Raw genomic sequence first — 24,620 nt, forward strand, 5'->3', positions numbered from 1 at the left:
GCTCGAAAAACGTGAGGGCGAGAGGGCTCGGACTGTACTCCTGCTGGGCGCGTTCTCCAACTTGTGGAACGGCTTTTTTTTTTCTCTCTCTCTTTCTCTTACGCTCTCCGCATTACCGTCAGCTCGGAGAGCAGGAACGAAGGAGCCAGCGGCCTCCTCTTTTCGCCTTTTCTTTCTTTTTTTTTGTTGCTGTTTTGTGAGTTTTGATCAGCCAACCACAGCCCACCCCTTTCGTATTTGCCCAGCCAACCACAGCTCGCGCCTTTCGTACATCGTTGCTGCCCTCGCCCGGGCGCCCGGGTAGCTATCGCCGCCATCGCGACTCATCGCGAGCGCTTTGTTGGCGGAGTTCACTTCCGTGAGTTGTCGCATACCACCGCATTCCTCTTTTGCGTGCATGCTCCCCTGCGAGCTCAAAAACATCGAGCTGAAGTTTCTGCTCACCAACACGACAGCGAAGCTGCAACTGCTCGACCAGGGCATCATCAAGTTCCTCAAGGTGGGCTGAAGGTTGGCCTGCTTGGTGCCATTCAAATGGTGACGGGCATCTGGCGAGACGTGAAGACAAACACAGTGGCCAACTGCTTCCGGAAGACAGGCTTCGTGACGGCGGAACTTGCGGAAACCAGTGAAGACGGCGACAACAAGTGCATAGACGACGCATTTCACGAGTTGTCGTCCCTCTTCCCGGCTGCCATTCCACCCGAAGTGTCTGCGGACAATTTTGAGGAAGCGGACTGCAATGTTCAGGCTGTTGCGAGCCTCGCTGACAAGGACATTGTAGCTGCGGTCGCAGGGACCCAGGATGCCCAAGCCGACAGCTCAAGTGGCGATGAAGTTGTCCGGACGAGGCGGCGGCTACACGCGCGTACTCCGCCGCTTAAGTGGCGGCAGCGTTTGGCTCGATTTGCCGTTTTTGCGGCGACATGGAGTGAACCGGGCTGTCGCACCTGGACAGCCTCGATAAGATCGAGGCCAGTGTCTTCAACTTCATTTCGAAGACGAAGAAGCAGGCCAAGATAAGCGATTTTTTTTCGCGCAAATAAAACATTCTGTTGCATCGTGTGTATGGAATTAGTTGTCACTCTTGAACGCGACGATTGTAGGTGATCGTCTGCCACTGGTAAGGTCTCGGGGCCTGTATTTTTTTTATATCGAATGTTTCATATATCGAACTAATTCGCGATCCCCTTTGAGTGTGATATATCCGTGTTCGACTGTATTGGCTGGCTTAGTGAATTGAGCAATATGGGGACGGCGGCAAGAGGGATGCCGTGGAGAGTTAGAAGATTCATTGTGGTCGTAGCGCAATAAATGTAGACAGAAGAGAAGAGAACCACACGAGACAGGCGCTAAACTTCAACTGGTTTCTTTATTCACAGAAGTGACATGCATGAAAACTAACATATAAAGCAACCACGACAATCACCCAGCCTGATAACACAGGAAACTACAACACATTCTACTAACTAATTAGAGGAGAAAAACAGGCACTAACAGGGTGATGTGTCCTTTTGCGATCACTCATGACGCACCCCGCACATGCTTACTGCTTTTCCAACAACTCTATTTCATTTTCTAATAGCGCCACAGAAGACTGGCTCATACAAGAATTTCCATGTTTCTTGATCTGATATGCTTCCACAACCTCACATGCCCTCTGGTTTTTATGATGATCACTGAAGTTTCACCAAAGACCAGTGCGCAGCTGCAACTCCTGCAGTGCATTACCAAAAATCAAATGCCTTAACAGTTATCTTCCACATAGACCGCCACGCGTGCCGGATTGACAGGTTCGCCAGTTGCATGGGCATGCGCAGATAAGTTTTCATGCCTTCTTTCTTTTCAGCCGTTGTGCGTCTCTTCAGTTGTTAGTCGGCGTTTGTGGTGTCCTGACTTCTTTCTTGTGTCCGTGTTTGCATGCCCTGTCTTTTTAGAATGAATACTTACCAACTAGCTCAGCTCTCTGTTGTTCTAAACCAAATGGGAATAAGGTGTGCCAATGAATCCTCACCAACTAGCCCAATTAGCAGTTCTGTTGAGATAGAAGATGCTGAAGTGCGTGTGTGGTGCAAAGCGCTCGTGCTGGTGGCCTGTGCGTTGTTGCTGGGTGCTTCTTGGTGTGGCAGGCACGGCTGTCTTGGAGCAACTGAAGACTGAGACTACAGGCTGGGACTACAGGGATGCCGTTGTCTCCCACACTGGCGCCTGCAATGTGGGGTTCCAGCCACATTGAGGGGAGGCCACATCGCATCAGCTGTTCCACTTCTCATGAATGACCACCGCCCGGGCTACACGAACTTCGGCGGCCATGAGACCTGGTAAGTGATGCCAGAGACAGACAAACGAAGGTGAGTGGCTGCGTCGCCTCTGCCACAGCTCACACAGAAAAGCCAGGAGTTCTACCAACTAGCAAGCCAACGTCACGACGTAGCAGCAGGCCGGAGTCATGTCAGCCAGAGAGAAGGATGCCCGCAATGCCAGGATTGAGAATTGTTTGCAGGAGCGGGCTTTGTCCAAGGTTTCCGAAGTCAATGGCGTGAAAAAAGTCCAAAAGATGGACCTCAATGACAAGAAGAACAGGTAATCTGATGAAAAGTACGAGGAAGGCACTGTTGACAACGGCAAGGGTGATGACGACGATGCCATTCTCGATGGAGAGGAAGGGGACGACTTCGAGGAAGACAAAAACAGCAGGTGGGGCAGAACGAAGAATGCTTTATTCAACTGTGAGCCTCTCTAGAAGAAAGACATTGATTAGCAAGAAGAGCAAGGAGCGTCAGGCGTCTGGAGCCTGCTGCACCCTCCCATACACTGCCCATTTGAAGTGGCTAGCCAGCCTTCCTGCAGTGGAATCCTGTGACTTGGTGGCTGCACCTCACCAACGACGACCTGCTACTTGCATTTTACCAAGCGAGGTCACAGGGGAGCAGGTGGGCGTCTCAGCCCGGGTATGGTTTAGGACCTGCAGGTATCTTAAAACACCTCGAAAGGTTTGCAACCTGCAGATGGAAAACCTCGATCCCAGAGCTGCACTACCTAGCCTGCTGCACTTCTTCGCATCCTTGCTCGGTGCACCAGCTCTCCATGTTTCACCACCGGTGGAAGCATTGTTGCAGCAGGCTGCTGTGGGTTAGCGCCATCGAATATGCATAGAGAGAGGGGAAGTATGGGGATGGCCACAACAGGGACGCCACAGAGAGATAGAAGATGCTGAAGTGCGTGTGTGGCATGAGATGTTTGTGCTGGTGGCGGTGTGTCGTTGCCAGGCGCTCCCGGGCGTCGCAGGCATGGCTGCCTTGGCGGAACTGAAGACTGAGACTGCAGGCTCGGACTACAGAGACGCGGTCGTCTCCCATGATAAGGGGGGAGGAGGGGAGGGCTATGTTAGGGTAAATGGGTCATCTTGGTTTCAAGCTTGATATTTTTAAACAACTGGCCTGTATTTTATTGTGAGGTTTTGCGTGCTAAATAATAATGCTTTTGGTCTTCAATTAGCACAATTTCTTCCCTCCAGCTTTTCTTATATTAGTACCTGTATTTGGGAAACAAATTTTAGGCTGCATGCAAAGTTAATGGTACCTTTACTCAGAAACAAACAGTATGAATGCCACATTTTGCACACTAATTTCACATAATAGTAGATTTAATCCCTAGCTAAAAGAATGGGTACCTATATTTCTGAAAAAAAAATGATGACCTCACTCGTCAGGTACACTAAGAGAGACTTTCCCGTTTATTTATTTATTTATTTTATTTATACATGTACCTACAGCGCCCTCTAGGGGCATTGTTGTAGGGGGGCTTACAAATCAAAAGTACATACACGTCAAAGAAAAGAAATTGCTCAGTTCAAAACAACACAAATCAAAATAGGTTAATCTGTTAATCTGTTTTTTTTCTGAATAATAACTGAAACAGTTTTTCTAAGTTTTAAGTTCAGACAATTTGGAATGGATTTCAGTATAATCTGAGAAAATTTCAGCATAAATAGTTAGATAGTTTTCTAGAAAAGTTACATCAAAGTTTGAAAATCTTCAATACCTATAGTGATCTTGAGAAACTTGAACTGGTACAGCGCATTACGGGGAAAGAAGCGGCCGAGCAGACCGATGCAAGAGGACAGAGCGCTCTGTCCTCTTGTGTCGGTGTGCTTGGCCGTTTCTTCTTTCCCCGTAATGCGCTATACCAGTTCAAGTACGACGAACCAACTCGTCCAATCTTCAACACTTGTGATCTTGAGAAAAATGCAATTTTAACCCTTTGTGCTCCAAAACCTTCATCCACCTTCCATCTGTTCTGGCCCGCAGCTAAAAAAAAGCAAAGGTCAAATAAAAGAAGTTTACTTACTCCTTTAGAGATAATGCATAATGCAGTCAGAAAACACATGCCTGAATTAACAACAAAAAATACTTGTCTGGCAGTGGCCGACAAGCGACCGGTGTAGCCGTGCTGCGTTGTCGGAAGGGGCTTCACAATGGACCAAAAGGGGTTCATTTTAAGAATACGCACGGAAAGCGCTCAATATAGAAACTAATGACTGCACTACAAAAGCATTCCTGGTGAGAAAATTTGCTATCAACATTAATAAAAATGGCAGAAATTGAATATATTGAACTTATCTAGCCATATTTAATATAAAAAAAGATACATACACATATAAACGATGACTAAAAACAACACGTAAACAAACCCTCCCATCCGTCAGGGTTTGTTTACGTGACTGCGTTCGTCCTGTCTGCTTCTACTCTGGTGTCTCATCCTAAGCGCAGTTAAAGTTTTCATAATAATTCATCCGTCAGGAGGCACGGTTTACGGCACTATTTCGAAATGACTTCGAGCACACATGCATGCTCACCACTACATGGTTTTCGTCGTCACTGTGTGTATTATCTTCGAGTAATGAAATAAAAAAATAGTTTTTGTGAGTGATGTAACCTACAATATGCCCTTAAACTTATCATTGAAATCACACTATCCTCCCTCAGATTTTCCCAACTTCAAACGCAGGCCCATAATTGTTGAGACTCTCAAGGGCTTTGGCTATCATTAGCCTAACACCAACAGGTCATCGCTCATGAACCCTAAGACACTGGAGATTGACAGCATTCAAATGAAACCAATAAAATATGTATTCTAATTTACCACTCCAGCACATGTGGCATTTTTAACATGACACCTGAGTTGGGAGTTTTCCCAGAAGATATGAAAAGAAATGGGGAGCTGTCCAGGAGGGGCAGTGTGTGGTTAACAGCGCAAAAGTGCACAGACAAAGAGGAGACCACACGACGTGAGCGCTCGTGTCGTCAGGGCTCCTCTTTGTCTGTGTCCCATATATATGCTGCCACAGATTGCGTATTTCTTCATTTTTATCTGATCGGGCTACACCCACAAAAACTGTTACCACCGCTCGGCGCAGGCCGCGTCATAATGTTTGGGGAAACTTCACGATAGTTTCAGACTATTCTGATGGCTGCGTGCACAATGTGAGCACTCGAGTTTATTCCAGAGCTAACGCAATACCAGCAATACTGCTGGAATTTTCAACCACTCAAGTATAAAAGACAATGTGTGCCAACGACCAACAAATTATCGACGACTGACGTCCGTACTCGCCATTGAGTGTTGCTTGTACATCGAGACTTTCTTTCCCCAGGCACAAGTTCACCAATAAAAAGGTTTCATCTTTACTGGGTTGAGTTTCGGGTCCTTCGCCGTCACAACCATGAGACGTATGGTGGAGGTGCCGGTAAATTCATGTTCCGGATGACCAAGAAAAGCCGTGAACCAAGCCCGAGCCGTAAAGACGAAACGAAAGTCATCGCGAATCACTGCACTAGCCTCAGGCAGCAAGGACTACCATCAGAATATGGGCTTCTTCGGGAAATGACAAAAAAGATCTTGGCCATCACTACCACATTAGCTACATTGACAGCCGATCATGCTTCAACAACCTAGAGAGCCACCAACTATACACGCACCATTGTGCAAAGATCCAGAAAGCTGGCTGGAAATATACAACTGGGTCGCTGCTTTTAACAACTGGGACTGCAACGAGAAAAGGCTCCACATGTATGTTTCCATCGAAGATAGCACCAGGACTTGGTGCAGAAATCAAAGTCCACGCTAACAACTTGGGACCTCTTTTGCACAGCATTCCTGGATACTTCCACAAGTGTCGTCCATAAAGAGAGGGCTGAAGCTTTCCTTCAAAACTACATTCAGCTTCCAAAGAAAAACATCAGTGCGTACACTGAGGAGATGACTTGTTGGAGCAGCCATGACAACCCTGCTAAGACTGAAGGGAAGAAAAATTGCTTCTTAATGCAGGGAGTGAAGCAAGAACTGCTCGCCGGCCTTCTATGTAACCCACCGAAGACGATCAACAAATTTCTTTCGGAGGTCGCGACGACTGAAAAGGCACTAGAGATCATGCTATGATACATTTAGAAGGGTACGCATTTGGGCTGGTTGGTTCATGATTACGGGTGAAAAACAGCGCTTCTTGTCCCGTCTTTTTAGCGCTGTTTTTCACCCGTAACTATGATACCTGTTTTGATGCAAGGTATCATAGCATGATCTCTATAGTGAGGGTCTCGTTCTGGCAGACTTGATGCCTTATTGGTCAGCTGCCAGCTCGTAAAAAGATCACGTGCTACATGACGCCAAAAGGGAAAAAAAGAGTGCTCCACACTTGCCGCCATGGCTGCGATCAGCGCTGACTAACACTCCTAGGTTTAAATGCACATGTATACCCCATAAAGTGGACGAGACGATGACCGTCGCCGTAGCTCAGTGGTAGAGCATCGGACGCGTTATTCAAAGGTCGCAGGTTCGGTCCCTGCCGGCGGCAAGTTAATTTTTCGTCCACTTTACTTTCTTCACATTTATGTCATAATTACTACCAATAACATCCCCTATACTTTACTTGGCATTATTGTCTGTTAGTTTTCATTAATATTGTTTTGATACAATGTGTGATGCCCTTTAAGCATAACTGCATCATTTCATCATAAACCTAATGCATGTTACCTTGTTTCTACCTGTGGAACTTCAACACTGGATTCTGCAGTTACAAGTGTTCATTTTTTTCTTTTTTTCTTTGTAATGTAAGCTGTTGCAATGTGTTCTTATTAATTTATATTTCTACTGAAAATGTGTTGTATTGTTGCTGATAATCCTGTTTCTCCATCCTTTTATTTTCTTGCTGTTTATTTAACCTATTGATAAGGCTGTTGTCCCATTGATGTAAATTCTCTTTTTGAACTTTATTTTGAGCAACACAGTTTGCTGTAAGCGCGCCAAAGTGTGCTTTTGGGGGGGGCCCGAGCTAATCAAGCTGCTTCTCAGAATAACAGAGAGCTGAGCTAGTTGGTAAGTATTCATTCTAAAAAAAATGAGCTGAAAAGCTAGTTCTCAGCTTTTCCTCCCTGGCTCCCTAATCTTATTGATGAAAAAGAAAGGACCTATTGCTATTACTATTATTATTATTATTAGATGCGGACAAGATAGCACAACCATCCCTCACCCACAAGGAGCTACACCGAAGCCCTTAGCAGTGGCGACCTGCACGAGACCACCATAGCGGTCGTGCAAGAGCTTTGTAAGCTGATACCTGAATCGCAGCCTCCGGTACAGTCAATTGCTGACACTGTTCATCAAGAAATTCAGCCAACAGTGCATTGCTAAACCACCACATCACCAGCCGGAAGCCATGTCCTACACCGCTGCAGTATGCCATAACACTCCCCATCCACAGCCATGTCAAGATGCCACACCACCGCAGTTATGTCACCATACACCGCTGCCACTATCGATGCCATACCGTTTCCCAATCGGCCAGCGATAATAAGCTTTGAGGAAGACCGATGTTTGGCACACTGCTGACCGCCAGCCGCTTTGCTACCACTGAGGTGAAGCCACACCTACAGCCCTGCCAGTACCGTGAGATGAGATTGCATGCCTTTACTGTTAACGTGCCACGTCCACAGCGAGGTGAACGACCGCACAACATCGCAGACTACCTCGCAGGAGTGGAGTGGGCAACCTGACAACCTTCCCATTCTCTGTCGTCAGGCCACTACACCTCACAACAATGTCGGCAGTACACCGGCTCTACTCGGGGCCAATCCGTGAGCATGTATCCAGGAAACTAACAAGCAGATATCGATGGAGGTGCGGCTGCTGTTGATCGCAATACCAAAGATCCTCTGCCGCCGCCGCTGCGACGAATTTCTAAGAAAAAGCTGCCAGAGCCAAACGGAGCCCTGAAAACCAAACTTAGTGACTAGAAGACTTGATGATGCCACTTAGCAGCAGCAAAACAAGCTGACGCAGCTGTGATCTGACGCTGCGGCCTAACTGAAGCACGAGACGACGAACAACTTACATTAACATGCTTATCGACAGCCACAGTGTCATCACTATGGTTAATACCGAAGCAGATGACTCTTTTTTCAGTGGGCCATTCACCACTACCTAAAATACGTGGCGCAACGTTACGAACGAGCAGAAAAAAGAAACGTTCATAACGTTGTAACATAATGTTCGTAATGTTCGTTCATAACGTTGCGCCACATCTTTTAGGAAGAACGCTGTGCCAGTCTAGCTATGCACCAACTAGCCCAACACAGCATGTTGCCATTCACCATGAATTTGAAGGCTAAGACTACCTGAAAGGGCCCCAAGACCCAGGCACCTGCAGGTCATCTATTAATGCCGGCTGGAATTTGCACAGTGAGAGTCCCGGTTAATAACCGAATTTATGCTGCATCCTTCGTAATCCTACACCCCTCCTCAAGGGATGCCATTCTTGGTATGTACTTTTTAAGCCACAACTGCGCAGTCCCGGACCCGAAAAAGCACTGCTACCGCACACGCCGCCAGGAAAGCATGCCTTGAATGTGCTGGAGGGTGATTCCACAAGAGATCAAACATGCATGTCCGGGTGATATTTTGTTTTTTCTGGGTTGTTTATATGTTATGTGGGCACATTCAAAGTCCACGGAACCGAAAATTTTATTTTCAAAAAATGCTCCCAGCACACCAAAATAATATTTGAAGGTGGCAGCGTGGGCGTCTTGTTTCTGCTCACTGCAATATTTTCGTATTTCACGGCCAAATTAACGCGAACTATAAACGTTTAGAAAATTTGTTCTGCTGGTTTTAATACACATTACTGTGAATTACATCCATGCGTTTTTTATGCCGTCCTCAAAAGGAAAACAATTTTAAAAAATGGCAAACACGGCCCAAATCAAAAAAGTTTGCTACGTTTGATGCGCCTTGGCACCTTTCCTATTTCACATAGAAATTTCAAAACAGTGTCAATTATAGAACAGAGCCTATGCAACGTTTCTGCAGAAGATAGTTTTCCTACAAGCAGCGTGAAAGAAGAAAAAATTGTTGAAAAAGCGAGTTTTTTCAGAAATGCTCATTTTCAAAAAATAATACAAAAAAAAACTCCAGTCTCAATATTGACAACGATTTTTTATCGAAAAGCGCTTATGTCAGTGAAAACACGGTTTTACTATCATATGTCCTCATTTGCTTCGTTCACGAGATATAACGGGCCAAAATGACCCTTGCTGTGTGGATGTGGGGGTACTACCCCCCTGTAAAGTCGTTTGCGCCTCATGGCGCAAGCACGTCTCGCAGATTAGCCGCAGTTAGCATAAACAGCTGCCGAGCACGCGGTGGCGCTGTGCTCGCGCAATGCAGGCTTAGCGCGGTTGTGCCGGCAGCGCCGCTTGGGAGGTTAGGCCAATGTACAGGAAACAGCAGCGAGTCTCTTTGGGGTTTGGTAGCGTGCGTGGATGGACGTCTCTCCCGGTGGGTCTGTGGGGGACGATACCGCAGCTCGTTTCCCACAGGCCCCTCATGTTGAGTTGTACGTCGGTGACATCGCACACGCGGTACATTGTGTGTGTTATAATTTCTGTGTATTGTATTGGCATTGTGTAAGGTTACTAGTTGCGTATCAGATTCGGCAGGCGAGCTCATTGTGAGGTAAAAGCAGGTTAATAAATGTAGACGTGTTGGTTGTTGCCCGAAGGCGTGAACTATCTCCATGTGTTCCGGACGCGGCGCTTTCTTCAGACCCCACAGTATGCACACTTTTTTTTTCTTCCATGCTCTGTCTTGAGCATCCGGACGATGCTTTTTCAGAGAAGGGCAATGCCACGCACGCTTCTTTTACCATTTTTATGTAACCGACCCGTTCCTTGTGAAACCACTGCCTTGCTGCGCCACACTGGAATGTCAAACATTCTCGATTATTTAGTAGCGTTTATTCTGGAACTAACATGGCCACCAACGATAAGGCTGGAATCTTCAATGCCGCATGCATAAATGCCAATGAGCCTTACCGCTGATCAGATTACCAACGACAGACATCTGTGCTTGCCGCTTTCGCTCCACTTTGAATGTTGCTTTTTTTAGTGGGCACAAGTTCGCCCAATAAAGCGTTTCGTCTTCACCAGCTGCATTGTCCTTTCTTTCCCATCACAACCACGTGAACGTGACAATAGCATGCAAGGACGCATCACGGCGTTGCTCGTTGGCAATGTGGATCAGTTGGAAAACAGAAGACGCAAGCGTTGGTGTCTGTCACATGTAAGATGTGACAGGAAAATGTAATAGAAGAAAAGGACGACATCAAGCGTAGAGTGACGTCGAACGAAGAGGATGGAAGAAGAGGAGAATGAAGTGGGCGATATAGAAAAGAAGGTGACGTGGCCAGAGGTGGCCCTGAGTGTTCGAACGGCAGCGGGTGAGCTTGGAAAGCTGGGGACGAGCGTTGCCGGCCTGTGTTCCGGGCGCTCCGGCTCTTCCTCGTGCTACGGCATCGTACCGTAGCCACCGCCTGTTTGAGGACACGTCCACGGACCTGGACCTGGGACTACCAGCAACGCCCAGGACGCGCCATCGGCTGTTGGCACGAGCGCACCGACCTACGGCACCGCTCCGTAGGCTTCGACTGAGCCAGTTTCTCCTCCCGGGAGACGCTGGCCATCTCAAGAACCTGCGACGCCCAGGTCACTGAACCCGGTGCTGCCCACCCTCATCTACAACGCCAGCCCGCATTCGGCCACGGTTAAAGCCTGGGGCATTGACTCGGACGCCGACTTCAACGCCTGTGCCTTCGCAATGCCTTGCCTCTGGGACAGAACGCCGCGAATGGTGTAAGCGATGAACGCTTCGTACTTTTAGCTGTTTATTTCCGTTACTCAACTGATAACTGTGTTTAGCGCTAGTTTTATTTTTGTGTGTTCCTTTTTAATGTTTGCAGTGGTTTGGGATAACAACGTGTGTTTTTCTTTTTTGTGTGTAATTAAAATAGTTGTGTGTAACGCTCTCGCCTCGTCCGTTCTTTCTGGCCAGCTGTTGTCCGAAGATCCGTGACAGTGTCGGTGTCAGCGATGGTGCTCAATTCATCTACCGGATAACAAGATAGGCAGTCTGCATCCTGATGTAGGCGTCCCGACTTGTACATCACTGTGTAGGTATATTCTAGCAGTCACATGGCCCAGTGACCGAGCCAGCCAGTAGGATCCTTTAGCGACGAAATTAACAGACAGAATGGTGGTCTGTGATTACAGAGAAAAGCATGCCATCTAAATATAGACGGAACTTGGAGACTACCCAGACAAGAGCAAGGCATTCACATTCTATATAATGGAATAGTTCTGCTCTGCAGGTGTGAGGAGGCGGCTGCCGCAAGCGATGACGCGGTCGTGCCCTTGTTGGCATTGCACTAAGACGGTGTAAGGTTCAGAAAAACCAGCACCCCAGGGGGAGGCCGATGGCGCCGGTATGCCCGTAACGTCGCCCTACGCAAACAGAGAGAAGGCATGCGGATAGAGACGGCAGTCACCTGGGCAGTAAACAATGCCACCATTACTGGACTCGTGTTAAAGAGACAGGGCGTGCAAACACGGACACAAGAGAGAAGTCAACTGTCTCTTTAACATGAATACTTACCGCCTAGCTCAGCTCTCTGTTATTCAAAGCTTTATTACTGGACTGCAAGGATAGTCATCAAGGGCAAGTTGAGGCTGCGAGCAAAGCCAGTGGCGGCATACGGGCGTCGTTAACTGGAAATTCTCCCGCGTGGGCGCTACCGGGAAGAAATGCCACTCTCTCTCCTGTGGAGCACCTTCCCCACGTGTACAGCTGCAGGGATGCCAAGATCGGCGAGACCACCAGGAGGGGGAGGTGGGTGGTTTTCAAGAAAAAGAAAAGCAGGACCATGGGAGGGGACGGCAATATGGTCTGAGCTGTGCGACTGCTAAGCAGGGCTCGGGTCTCCCGACGTTGGACGATGTCCAAAGTAAATGACCAGAACTTGTAAATATTGTAGTGGATCATACCAACGAAGTGACTGGCGCGTGAAGGGGAGTCTAGTGAAAGAGAACAAAAAGGATGGAGTTGTGTTGGATCGTGTTTGTCTGAGTTGCTCTTGTACGTTACATTTGGTGGCAGCGGTGACAACGGTAACCCATGCTTACACGGAGCAAGGCTTCCGCGGCGACAGCAATAGTCGGTGGTTCAGCGATGAACCCTATGGAGGACGATACGTCGTCGCCGGCCGTGGGACCTGCTGTCCCGACTACGGAGGGAAGCTTCGCAGAGGCCGCGGGAGCCCCAGTCTCATCAAACATCCCGCCACCCGCAACCCGTCAGCATCTTCCGTCGCAGTTTGATGTCCAGGGCGCACCAACTCCCCCTCCACAGTCAAGCACAGGGCCCAGTCTACCTACGGCAGATTGCCTACAAGCCCTGGCTTCAAAAGGTGAGGCCGACAGAAGAGCCCTCATGCAAGATTTCGAGACTCGCTTTGCTACTCGTCTGCTATCTCTTGAGACCGCGCTTGCCCAGCGTACCTCCACGGCAGATGACGTCGTCGCAGACCTAGCTGTACGGGTCTCTGTCATCGAGGCACAGTCTAACCGTCAGCAACTCGTGTCTACGTCGGTCGAACAAAACAACATCGGTCGAGCTCAGTCTCGGTTTTTTGGAGCACACCTTCCACCACCTACCTTTGATGTTACCACATCGTGGGCAGCATTTCTGGTGCAGTTCAAGTCTGTTGCTACCCTAAACGGCTGGACAGTTCAAGACAAAGCCCAGGTGCTCGTTCTGCAACTCCGTGACGCCGCGGCTGAATACCTCGAGTACATTCCCCAAGGCATCCGCTCGAACTATGAAGCACTGGTGTCGGCGCTCGAAAGCCGATTTGGTGACCGTCATCTTCTTCAGCTCTACCTCACACAACTGAAACACGTCCGGCAGGGTCAGCGAGACTTTCAAGAACTCGCTGCTCACGTCGATAGCTTGTCCCGGAAGGCCTTGTAGGGTTGCCCTACCGCAACCATGGACCTTATTGCTGCTGATGCCTTTGTTGACCCCATCAATAACAGAAACGTCCAGCGCTTCGTCCGCCTCGCTCGTCCGATCGACGTACCATCAGCTCTAGCCGTCGCTCTTGAGGCAGAGATACAAGAACGCTCGCAAGCAGCTGAAGGTGCGTACCGGAGGCCAACCTACACGGACGTGCCCTCCGGGGCCCGAAACTCTCCTGCTCGGCTACACGAGCCTACAGCGATGTTTCGCGGCTACCACTGCAACGACGTTGGGCATTTTGCTCGTAAGTGCCCTGGAATGCCCGAGTCGCTGCCAAACTCGGTTGCTCGTGCAAAGTTTCCCTTGGGAAACTACAATGCGGGCCGCCGAGGGCAGGACCCCGCATGATGACTGAAGCCCCTCTTCTTTCACTTGGCCCCTTCACCGAGATGCTAACTCTGCCGGTGAAGCTTGGAGATCCGCCGCAGCGTGTTGAAGCACTTGTGGACACAGGGGCTGCCTTCAGTTTTCTCACGTCGAGTTTCTTGTTTGGAAGATTTTCGGTGAACCCTGCAAAGGTCGACCAACCCCATCTCGTCCTGGCTGACAGAGCTGCTCTATCTAGCCTAGGCGAAGTCTGCTTGAATGTTTGTGCGCTTGGGAAGAAAGCGAGACATCGGTTCCTTGTCGTCCCAAACCTGTGTGTGCCAGTGATCTTAGGCTGTGATTGGTGTGCAGCATTTGGCGTTCGTTTGCAGTTTAGCGGCACTGATTGCACCATTGACCTGATATCTACCACGTCGATACCACCGCCAGCAACTCTTGAAGCCTCCAATAAAGCTTGTCCTTGGCAGTCGTATTTCCCGTTACATCAAGTCATTTACAGCACTGTTCACAAAGTCTGTTCCATGCTCGCTGCACTCTACCACATGATGAAAAGTCTGGTTACTAAATTTTCTTCGCAATTCGGCATTCCAAACACGAGGACGTGTATGGCCGTTGGTGCAAACAGAAGTGAGCAACCCGAAGTTGGAAAATCATCACCTCTTTTGCATCCTGTGATTACGGCAACTTCAGTTACCATACCCTTGTCGTCTGCTGCGTGGGTGCCCATTTACAGCCACGCGAAGTCTTTTGCCAACACGGACATTCTTGTAGAAAGCGCCGTTTGCTCCCGGCCTGGAGGTGAATTCGCAATGCCGTGGGCCCTTCATCACTGTTCCGGCAATACCTTTGCAGTGCTTGTCTTCAATCTGTCCGACAGTAACCTGCGCGTGCCGTCAGACACCGTTCTCGGTACCTGTACCTACCTTGAAGCCCCGTCTGTCGTGGCAGTAGTGCAGCCCGGAGCACCTTCCCCACCAGCTACTTCGCCCTTAGACTGGAATGAATTCAACTTCGGTCCCAACTTAACTCCGTCACAGAAATCGGAGATTCAAGCACTTCTACGAAAATTCCGTAACTGCGTGGCCATGTCACCCAGTGAGCTCGGCCACACTCCCTTGGTGCAGCACAGAATCGATACCGGCTCTGAAATTCCTATTCGACATCACCCGCGGCGAGTCTCTGCCTCTGAACGCGCAGAAATCGCTAAGCAAGTGGATGACATGCTTAAACGTGGTATCATATCGCGCTCGTCCAGTCCCTGGTCGTCCCCCGTAGTACTCGTCAGAAAGAAAGACGGCACGATTCGTTTCTGTGTAGATTATCGACGACTACACAGTGTCACCAAACCGGACGTGTATCCATTGCCTCGTCTTGATGATGCCCTTGACCGCCTGCATGGTGCCAGTTTTTTCACTACGTTGGATCTTCTTTCTGGCTATTGGCAAGTGGAACTAGACCCAAAGGACGCTGAGAAGACCGCCTTTACAACTCCCGACGGACTATACCAGTTTAACCGCCTGCCATTTGGCCTCTCCAACGCTCCCGCTACATTTCAGCGATTAATGGACCGGGTTCTTGGGCATCTGAAGTGGTCGATGGCTTTGGTTTACTTAGACGACATGATCGTTTATGCTCCTACATTTCCCGAACACCTCAGGCGCTTGGAAATGGTCCTGCGTGCTCTACAAGACGCTCGTCTTTGCCTTAAGCCTTCAAAGTGCTTCTTCGGCTTCTCGGAAGTTACTTACTTGGGACACGTAGTCAGCGCCAAAGGCATGAGCCCTGATCCGACCAAGCTCCAAGCCATCGCCTGTATTCCGCCTCCCACCACGGCTAAGCAGCTTAAAGGTTTCCTAGGCTTTGCTTCATATTTCCGGCGCTTTGTCCCTGACTTCGCTTCCCGCGCAGCACCTCTCAACGAATTGTTGAAGAAAGAAGTTCGCTGGAAATGGGGTCCCGATCAAGAAGCTGCCTTCCGCGACCTCCAGACTGCCCTTCAGGCACCACCGACACTCGCGCACTATGACGAGAATGCGCCGACTATTCTACACACGGATGCCAGCGGGCTTGGCCTCGGAGCTGTTCTCTTGCAACCTAACCAGGACGGCCAGGAGAGGCCGGTCGCTTATGCTAGCCGCCGGCTCAGTGAACCAGAGAGCCGATACCACGCCTCCGAACTTGAGTGCCTGGCGGTAGTTTGGGCAGTCGAAAAATTTCGCCCGTACGTTTATGGTAAAACCTTCACGGTTGTTACCGACAACGTCGCCCTTCACTGGCTTCAAACAAAAAAAAGACCTCAACGCTAAGTTAGCCAGGTGGGCTCTAAAGCTGCCAGATTATACCTTTTCCGTTGTCCATCGGAGTGGCGCTCGCCATCAGGACGCTGACTACCTTTCTCGCCACCCGACAGCTCTCAACGGCACCTCGCCAGTCACCGCAGTGCTTGATTTACGCGCCGCACAGCCACAAGACGCAGAAATCCTCGATATAATCCAGCGGTTGTCCGGGGAAGTACGCACTCCCAAGCGTCGTCGTGAAAGTCTCGCTGCGTCTTATGTCGTCCAAGATGGAATCCTTTTTCACCGAAATCATCAGGATGGGTCGTGTGTGCCTGTCGTGCCTGCAGCCATGCAACAATCGGTGCTGTTCATGTGCCATGACACCCCGACTGCCGGTCACCTCGGGCTTCACCAGACGCTGGCACGCATCAAAGAGAGCTTTTGGTGGCGGCGCATGCAGACTGACGTCTCCCGCTACGTTTTGTCGTGCACGGTCTGTCAGGCACGGAAGGCCGTCACAAATCCGCCACCGGTCCCCATGCAACCTATTCATCCTCCGGAAACGCCTTTTGAGATAGTGGGACTTGACCACATGGGCCCGTTTCCACGTACGTCGCGCGGCAACAGGTTCCTCATTGTTGCCACGGACTATCTCACGAAGTGGACCGAAATCAGGGCCGTCCCTAACTCTTCGGCGCAGCACGTCCTCACGTTCATAAACGAGTGCATCGTTTTTCGACACGGTACACCACGCTTGCTCATCACGGACCACGGCACGGCCTTCACATCGCGTGCATTCAGAAACCTATTGAATAACCATGGAATTCAACATGCAGCGGCCACCCCTCAGCACCCACAAACAAACGGTCTGGTGGAACGTACAAACCGTACCATAAAGGACATACTGTCGTCGTACGTGAGTCCTAGTCATGACAACTGGGACGAATACGTTGCCGCAGCTGTCTTCGCCCTCAATACGTCACAGCAGGAAATCACATGGGAGTCACCGTTCAAACTTGTCTATGGAAGGACGCCAAGGCTTCCGCAAGAGAGTTTCTTTGGTTTGAACACAACGGCGCACCACCGTCCGGGCGACACCAGTACTGCGGAGCTCCTTCGGAAGGCTCGCTTTAGAGCGCACCTGGCCATAGCGCATCACCAGGCGAAATTCCGCTCGCCTTCCCGTGAGAATTACACCGCTTTCAAACCGGGAGACCTAGTGCTGGTTAGACGCACCCAGCGTGCGCCACAGCGCTGCCAGAAGTTTCTTCCCCGGTTTTCGGGTCCATTTCGGGTGGTGAAAGCACTAGGCCCTGTTACGTTCCGCTTGGAAGTTATTCCAGAACTGGGCACCAAAAGCCGAAACCGTGTTTTTCCCGCCCATGCAAGACAGTTGAAACTTTATGTGCCGCGTGATTTTTGTATTCCCGCCTCTTCGTCTTCAAGCTCCGACTCTGGGAGAGAGGGGGTGGCGAATGTAGTGGATCATACCAACGAAGTGACTGGCGCGTGAAGGGGAGTCTAGTGAAAGAGAACAAAAAGGATGGAGTTGTGTTGGATCGTGTTTGTCTGAGTTGCTCTTGTACGTTACAATATGTTGTAAATAAGTTTCCTTTTGTAACCATTGCAGTATATAAAACTCTTCTGCCATAATCTCCAAGCCTCTGACGTGCAAGTCACCGCAAGGACAGTCTCTGACGGGGCACCTTGAGTGCAAGAACTTCACCAGCCCAATGTTCAGCCTCTGGCTGAATTGCGAATCCTGAGATCGCGGAAGAAGAACTCAACTTTTCTGATGGCTTCGATCCAATGACCACTGACATCGGCTCAGACATTCGTAGGAGCGGACGGTTCACAGTGGTTCAATATAGGCGGTGTCATCAAAATTGTGATGAGGTGTGAAAAAGCGGCACTTGAGTGGAACGCCAAATATAAGGCAGGTCTTTCTTCAGGTCAGTGAGTGATCAGCGATTGCTGTGAAATCTTTCATGAGCCGTCTGAAGTAGAAACAGTCCCACAAAACATCGGACGTCTTTGACTGACTGGGGTACGTGAAATTTTGTGACTGCACAAATTTTCTACGGGACCGGCTGCACACAGGAAGCATCGATGAGGTGGCCCAACACTGACCCATCGGCAGCCGAAGTGACACTTAAATGAGCCCAGCCTTGCGAAAGACGTCAAGAGTAGCTGACAAACGCTAAAGGTGGGTCTCAAATGTAGGAGAAAATACAAGGACGTTGTCTAGGTAACAAAGGCATGTTGATTATCTGAACCCTTGTAGCAGAGAGTCCATCATACGCTCAAACGTGGCTGTGGCATTGCATAGACCGTACTCAGTACTCACTTAATTTGATGCAATTATCATCCTATAATTAACTTCTTACTAAACTTACTACCTCATTTAATTTTCCTTAAGTATCATAATCTCATACACGTACAGTCATTTGTAGGGCTTTAGCTCTCCTAAACGTCAGTAAGTCGAGTCATGTAAATGCTCCTTTGTTTTACAGGACTGTTCTGCAGATGCTTTCCAAGACTTCTACTGCACAAGCCTATTTTGTCTTCTTCTTAATCATCTTGGATTTTGCAGAGATGAGATGAGTCTCTTGAACAAAGTTTCTGCTCTTTTTTAAATGTTTCATCACGCAACCGCCACAACGATGAAGTCAGCATACATACAGCTCACGTGCATGGATCCACAAGATGCGTGGGTTGTTCCAGGCTAATTTGCTGTGTTGGCTTTTTTTGTACACACTAGCTTTTCACCATGCAACCCTCATTACCAGACACAAGGCTTTGCCTTAATAACATTACTTTCTTTTTCATTTTTGTTTTATTGTTAATGAATAACAAATGCACCATGCCCATGAAAAATATTTTTGTCATTTTATGCTCATGCTAAAAAAATGAGGCAAAAGCTTTTTCGAAATAGGCCATTCTGAAGATTTTACATATGCCCTAAAATGATTGACCCTGTGGGGGTGGCAGCTGGTGAAGCAAGGGGTAAGTACGTACTGGAGCTTCCCTTCAGCAGGTCCGGCTCGAAGCACATCTGAGATGACAATCGATGGCTCGCCACTGGTGAAGTGTGGGTTGTCACGGCCACCACTGACAGCAATGCCAAACCCGTAGCCAGGCACCTGCGGGAAGCAATCCTGCAGCCATCCTGCCATTTCTGGCCACAGTACTTACCCGCCCCAGTGTCACGTGGTGGTGCTCCCAGCGAGTCCGCTCACCGCCCTGTAATACATGGTCACATCATTACTGCCTGTAATCACAGGGAAGGATGTCTGTACAAGGAAACCAGTCAAAGGTAAATCTAGTTTATTTTGGTGCAGTCAGTGTGAACGCGAACGTCCAGCTGGAGGCCCAAATGTGTCTAATAGGGTAGATTTTTATACTCAATTGGAAGGTTCAGAAAGACAATACGAGCTCCTACTGTATCCATTTATGGTTGCTCAATATTTGACATTTCAATTGACATTAGGGTGATGTTATGATGACGAAAAAAGCTCTCTCACTTAGAAGGCAAGAATGCTGTTCTCACAGCCACATGATTTTCTGCCTCCGGAATGGAATACTGTACCTTTACCAGAGTGGCCCGGACAGTCCGTCAGTGCTGAAGGAATGTCCTGTTTTTGGGGGGGTTTTTTTACGGTACTTCCACTGTGTCTATGTATTTTTGCGCTGTTTCAGTTCATCAGTCTGTCAGTGCTAGTACAGTAAATCAATGTCTATACAACCCAGGGACATAGTCGACACCACCTCACTAGAATTCCATTTGATCAAGTCAGCACAAATCCGCTTGAAACAAAAGGATTGCAGTATCTTGAGACTAGGGTACTTCATACAATGTGGTGTTCCAAAAGATGTGTAACGTGCCTATGAAAGTAAAGCTGCTATGAGGGCTACAACTTCGTGACTGTTCACTCTGCCAGACATTGACAAAAGAAAAACGAAAGCCACACGCGGGGTGATGCATATACTCGCAACTGATTTATTTCCATGCCAGACACTTACTTATGTACAACACAAACAGAAGGGAGAAAGAAAAAAAAAAACAAAATGAACAGCAAGAACCAAAAAGCACATGTTGCACAACAGATAAACAAGTCACTGCCCACAACAAACACTTGCAAAGCAATTACACCTCAGGTTTCATGGCTGCCTTAAAAAAAAACAATTTCTATTTGAGATGGGATGATCGAAGGTGAGCTGACGCAGCCTACACTGGTATGAACAAGAAAATCTTAGATAATTTGTCTTTCTGTTTGATTTGATGCGCACTTCAGCAGTTCTGTGTCCAAAAAAGACTGCTTGCATTTGCACGCAGCACAGTGTGTGGCCAAGTTACCAGGATCGGTTAACAGTGAGCATGCGTAATTATTTTCTTTAAGCTGTACATTAGGACATCAGCTTGTGGGTTATGCAGATGAAGTCGTTTGCTGCATTTCACTGCCTTCCAACAAGTACATTGGCAAGATGGGCTGGTTTGTTAAAGGGGTCATGAAGCACCCCTTGGGCTGATTGAAAAAACACATCCTGCGGAAAGCTGACACGGCTATGAACTGCTCTGCCAAATATTACAGTCGTGCGCGCCGCGTAATGGCCACAAGCGGAGCGCGAAGTTGCCGTTTCCCCAGGCACCCTCTTTTCAAACAGAGGCCGGTTCTCACTCTCGTCGGTGGGCGGGGCGTCTGTCCGCTGTACGTCGCAAGAGACATAGCATGCTTATTGGCCGATAGCCGACGTAAATCGAGAGCGGCGTTCGGATCAGATGCGCTTCTTGCCGCGGGGTGCCGTCACTTGCCGGCGCCGCACTCCTCAGTACACGGTAGCCGCACTCGCGCAAGCGAATCACAGCGGGAGAGCGATCGCGTTTCATGACGCGCGCTGGCGTAACTTCTTTCCCCCATGCCATCCCTCCCTGTCTAGCTTCCAGTGCGCTCGCCGGCACGAGAAAAGAGAGAAAGCGCTGGGAGCGTGCGCCAAACCCCCGTAACTCCGCTGATTCTTGACGGATTCGAGAAATTTTTGCGGCAATCGATTCGGGAGGCAGTACACTCCGATACTGAGGCCATTAGATCATTACTTGGAAAAGTGGTTCATGACCCCTTTAATGCACAGTTGAGAGAACATAATAGACCCTTTTCATAATTATAAAACTAGCTTTCCTGCGATGCAGTTAGCCCTACTACTGGTGGCTATACAGTCGGATACAACTTTAGAAGTCAACGGCACCAATGGGTGCGCACTCCACCAGGCTGACATCATGAGCTGGGCGGCCAGTGACCCCGCCTTCAGAGAACATTGCCAAGTGCATGAGCGAGACTATTTGTTCAGTCACAGAGGCGGTCAGCTGCCGTGCTTCGGTCATCTGGGCAGGGCCTCTTTGGACTTCTTAAGTTGTATCCAACTATAGTTACTTCTGTAAACAGCGTGCTCAAGCACAGTTTGCTTGTGCGATGACATGGAAAATGTAGACTCAGTTCTCTTGACAAACATGCATAATAGACAAGCACGTGCAACTAGGACCTCCCCTCGCCTTGAAACATGACAGGTGCCGCCATTAATTGGGCGAATATGCAGCGCAGAGAAGTGCACTTACGGATTATGAAAAGGGTCTATCACGCATGCTCACTGTTACCCATCCTGGTAAGTTGGTCACGCACTGCAGTGTGCAAATACAAGCCGTCTTTTTTGGACACCAGACTGTTGAAGTGTGCATCTAATCAAACAGAGAAATTATCTAGGCTTTTCTTATTCATACCAGCAAAAACCGCATCAGCTCAGCTTTAGTTGTCCTATCTCAAAAAGAAATTGAATTTTTAAAGGCAGCCTTTGACATAATTGCTTTGCAAGTGTTTATTGTGGACAGTGACATGTTTAAGTGATGTGCAACATGTGATTTTTGGTTCTGGCTGTTCTTCTCACTTTTCCTCTTTCTGTTTCCTTTTCGTGTTGTATATAAGTGTCTGGCCCGGAAAGTAATCAGTAGACCTCTCCCTGTTTGCAAACAGTGACATCACTGCGAGTGCCCCACTAAAGAGCCCCACCCTTGGAGCAGGCGCTGGTGGGCAAAAAAGTGTGTCTGCATTCTGCACATTGCTATTTTCTCAAGTCACACCTTTAAAAAGAAGAGTCACTGCCTCTAATGCACAATTCTGTTAGGTCAACACATTGCGATTTGCTCGTCGTAGATGACAGTCATATAAAAACCTTATGCTCTTCAAAAGCAAACGTTGTACATTTTCACGATGACTGGAGTTTGTAGAAATATTTGCATGGCATGGATGTGAACGTATTCGATTTCCGTTGAGACCTCTGCACTGCAGTTTTAAATGATGTACACACGCCCAGAAAAGTTTTCGGGACGTGAGCTCCACTTTAAATACGAATTTCTGCTCTGTTAGTGCACTGCGCTTCTTACCTAGCAGGTAGCTGCGTAGATCGCAAGGACTACTACAGAATGGAACATCTATTTGGAGGCTATGCTCTCAGACAAAGCGGGAATACTTCTTTTTCGGAAATTTCGTGTCCCGCAAACTTTTGGGTGGGGGGTACAGCATTGGCAGCAACATGGCTTAAGCTGCTGTGTGCAACGTCATGGATTAGATTCTTGCTCATGGCACAAAATTCTGATCAGAGATGAATGGAAAAAAAAAGAGAAAAGAAACACCCGTTGCCATGCATTCGATTGAGGTTAACAAATCCCTGTGAAAATTAAGTGGGGTGAGACTTCGTTTGGTCAAAAAATTTGATTTTGAGATTTTACAATCATATGATTTAGAATGTCTTTATCTTTCAGAAAATTTATCACACTTGGGCACTGGCGGTTTCAAAATTAATTTTTGCCCCTTTTTCTTCAGCAAGTTGACAGGAAAAGTGGGCATACCTCTATGTAATCCTTGCGTGTTTTTTCAGAACAACATTTTTGGAGGTTTTTGTACTTTTTTCTTGGAAACTTTTGCTTTTCTCGGAAACTTTTTCTCGGAAACAAAAATTCTCACGTGTTAACTAGTGGCATGTACTATCCGCGTCAAATGAAACCCGAACACCGGCAAGCCTTCGCAATGGTATAGTGCGCGCTGTCCAGTTATCATTGATGAGTTGCATTGATGAGTAACGAGGGAGATGAATTACAGCTCATGATTACTGAACTGGATACGGAAAGTGAAAGAGTAGGTCTGAAAATTAATATGCATAAAACTAAAGTAATGTGGAACAATCTTGGCAGAGAACAGCGCTTTGCGATAGGTGGCGAGACACTGGAAGTTGTAAAGGAGTACGTCTACTTAGGACAGGTAGTAACCGCGGAGCCGAACCATGAGAGTGAAATATCTAGAAAAATAAGGATGGGTTGGGGCTCATTCGGCAAGCATTATCAAATCATGAATGGTAATCTACCACTATCCCTCAAGAGGAAGGTATATAACAGCTGCATCTTACCGGTACTTACCTACGGAGCAGAAACCTGGAGACTTACAAAGAGGGTTCAACTTAAATTGAGGACGACGCAGCGAGCGATGGAAAGGAAAATGATAGGTGTAACCTTAAGAGACAGGAAGAGAGCAGAGTGGGTCAGGGAACAAACGGGGGTTAAGGACATCATAGTTGAAATCAAGAAGAAGAAATGGATATGGGCCGGGCACGTAGCACGTCGGCAGGATAACCGGTGGTCATTAAGGGTAACTGACTGGATTCCAAGAGATGGCAAACGCGTGAGGGGGAGACAGAAAATTAAGTGGGTAGATGAGATTAAGAAGTTTGCCGGTATAACATGGCAGCAGAAAGCACAGGACCGGGTTGATTGGCGGAACATGGGAGAGGCCTTTGCCCTGCAGTGGGCGTAGACAGGCTGATGATGATGATGATGATGATGTCCAGTTATCACCATGGGCTGGCGCGCATATGCGCAGTGCAGTCAAACTGGATGTGCGCACCTGTGACTGTTGATGACAGGACGGCACGCACTATACCATGTGAAGGTTTGCCGCTGTTCGGGTTTCATTTGATGCGGATAGTACATAACTGGAACTATAATCAGTAGTAGCCTAGGCACATTTGTGTTTTATGAGTGGCAATTTTCATACATGGACAAACGTAAAAAAAACATAACAAATCCACTTTTTCTTGTACGTTCTACTTTTGTAAAGCGTTGGTTGCTACCTTTGTACAAAATTTCAAGACTCCGCAAAAAGTATATCTCAACAAAAAAGTACATATGTACAAAAAAATAAAAACAATGAATATAATTTAAAACTGATTTTGAGCTCAAATGCAACCTGCATCCATCTTTAAATTACCTTGCAAATTTTACAGTCATAGAGTTTGTTACCACTCCTATAGAGCCGAATTTTGAAACTCATTTTCAAAGTATCACCCCAGCTTAAAGCGAAGTTCTCCCCTGAGGCCTTCCTCATAACCCACTGAGTAGTTTGGCATCGTTAAACACAGTAAATTGATTATATACATAATCTCTTGCGCTGTTACTTCGTGTATCTGATGCCTACATCGTGTTTGCATGCTTGCTTTCCAGCTTTAGGCTTGATACACAAACTTGGGATGTGCATTGTGACTTCGTAAAGGTCGAGCGATAAAGGTGAG

The 24,620-nt window shown here is 48.1% G+C and overlaps 1 protein-coding gene across 1 annotated transcript in view; it reads right to left on the bottom strand.

Moving 5' to 3' along the window:
* LOC119394522 (tight junction protein ZO-1) overlaps positions 1–24,620 on the bottom strand; it is a 521,713-nt gene that overhangs the window by 474,669 nt on the left and 22,424 nt on the right. Inside the window, exons 2-3 of the mRNA XM_049416099.1 lie at positions 19,206–19,253; positions 19,029–19,153 (exon numbers count right to left, since the gene is read on the bottom strand). Of these exons, the coding sequence (XP_049272056.1) occupies positions 19,029–19,153; positions 19,206–19,253 (173 nt within the window). The remainder of the gene's footprint in view (positions 1–19,028; positions 19,154–19,205; positions 19,254–24,620) is intronic.

Source organism: Rhipicephalus sanguineus, chromosome 5 (genome assembly GCF_013339695.2).
Source record: "Rhipicephalus sanguineus isolate Rsan-2018 chromosome 5, BIME_Rsan_1.4, whole genome shotgun sequence".
NCBI lineage: Eukaryota > Metazoa > Arthropoda > Arachnida > Ixodida > Ixodidae > Rhipicephalus > Rhipicephalus sanguineus.